This window comes from Chrysochloris asiatica, unplaced genomic scaffold, assembly GCF_000296735.1.
Source record: "Chrysochloris asiatica unplaced genomic scaffold, ChrAsi1.0 scaffold00044, whole genome shotgun sequence".
Taxonomy (NCBI): Eukaryota; Metazoa; Chordata; class Mammalia; order Afrosoricida; family Chrysochloridae; genus Chrysochloris; species Chrysochloris asiatica.
Window position 1 is genome coordinate 6,879,228 of NW_006408562.1, and position 1,538 is coordinate 6,880,765.

General features: G+C 44.1%; 1 protein-coding gene across 1 annotated transcript in view; it reads right to left on the bottom strand.

Annotated features, from left to right (window-relative positions):
* Window positions 1-1,538, bottom strand: part of VOPP1 (vesicular, overexpressed in cancer, prosurvival protein 1) — a 187,448-nt gene that overhangs the window by 37,265 nt on the left and 148,645 nt on the right. Inside the window, exon 6 of the mRNA XM_006861917.1 lies at window positions 848-984. Coding sequence (XP_006861979.1) covers window positions 848-984 — 137 coding nt within the window. The remainder of the gene's footprint in view (window positions 1-847; window positions 985-1,538) is intronic.

Genomic DNA, 1,538 nt, shown 5'->3' on the forward strand with positions numbered 1-1,538 from the left:
ATGAACAAATCATTTGTTTTGCAGATTTCTATCATGCGTTCTCCAGCATCATTTCTATCACCAAGGCCATATTTTCCAACTACTGTTCCTTCCTCTTTGCTCCCAACCTTTGCATTCTAATCACCAGTAATGATCAATACATCTTGATTTCATGTGTGATCAATTTCAGATTGAAGAAGTTGGTAGAATTCTTCTATTTCATCCTCAGAGGCTTTAGCAGTTGGTGTATAAATTTGAATAATAGTGGTATTAACTAGGCTTCCCTGTAGGTGCATGGCTAGTATCCTATCACAGACAGCATTGTACCTCATGACTGATCTGGATATGTTCTTTTTGACGAAGAATGCAACACCATTCCTCTTCAATTTGTCATTCCCGGCATAGTAAACCATGTAGTTGTCAGATTCAAAATGGCCAATATCAGTCCATTTCAGCTCACTAATGCCTAAGATATCGATGTTCATGTGTTCCATTTCATTTTGACAACTTCCAATTTTTCCAGGTTCATGCTTCGTACATTCTGGTAGCATAGTGGCTACGAATCGGGCTGCTAATCTCATGGTCAGCAGTTCGAAACTACCAGCTGTTCCGCAAGAGAAAGATAAGACTTTCTGCTCCTGTAAAGATTTACAGCCACAGAAACCCTTTACAGGGTCACTATGAGTCAGAAACGACCCCACAGCACATAACAACTTTATCAGCATATATTCATAATACAACTGATCATCTTAAGTCAAGTGAATAAGTAGGGCCAAAATTTCTCTCTGAGTTTAGCATACTGTTCAATGGCTCAGGCAGTACATGTAAGCCACAGTGAGGAGAGACAAGGAGAGAAGAAAGGGCTGACCTGCAGCAGGGTTGGGGGGCTGCCTTGTGTAGGACACATTGAATGCAGGCTCCTCTATCAGTGGTGGGGGGTACATCCGCCTCCGGATGAAGAAGCCAGCGCCACAGCAGAAGAGCACACCCATCATCAAGAGGAACCTGAGAGAGGACAAAGCACCAAGGGGTCACAAAGCAGAAAGGAGACCAGACAGGCAGAGACCCTGAGGGCCCAAGCAGGTGACTCCAAGCACAGGCCCTGCAAATGCTGACTTCTGAAAGGATGGATGACAGCTTAAGGCTTATGAGAGTCAATTTATGCACCCACTGACTTATGCATGCTATGACTTCCATTGGCCTGGCCAAAATACTAGACTCTAATGAATGACTCATCATAGTATATCAATGGGGGAGTTACTTTAGAGTGTGATCTGCCCCCAGAATGCAAATCAATTTTTGGCAGAACTCTCTCAACACTGTACTCTTCCAATCGTCTCACCTGCAGATTCTGGAATGCAAGGCTTCAGTCTCCAGCCTACTCCCTACCCCACGAACTTCAAAGTTGCCAGCCCCCCGAAATCCAGGAAGATAGTAGACGTCTCTAGCGTGTCACTTGACCTAGAGATTTAGGACTTGGTCTAATGGTATGGGCCAAAGTTAAATGGTCACTATGAGTCAGAATTGACTCCATGGCACATAACCAACCAATACGGTAT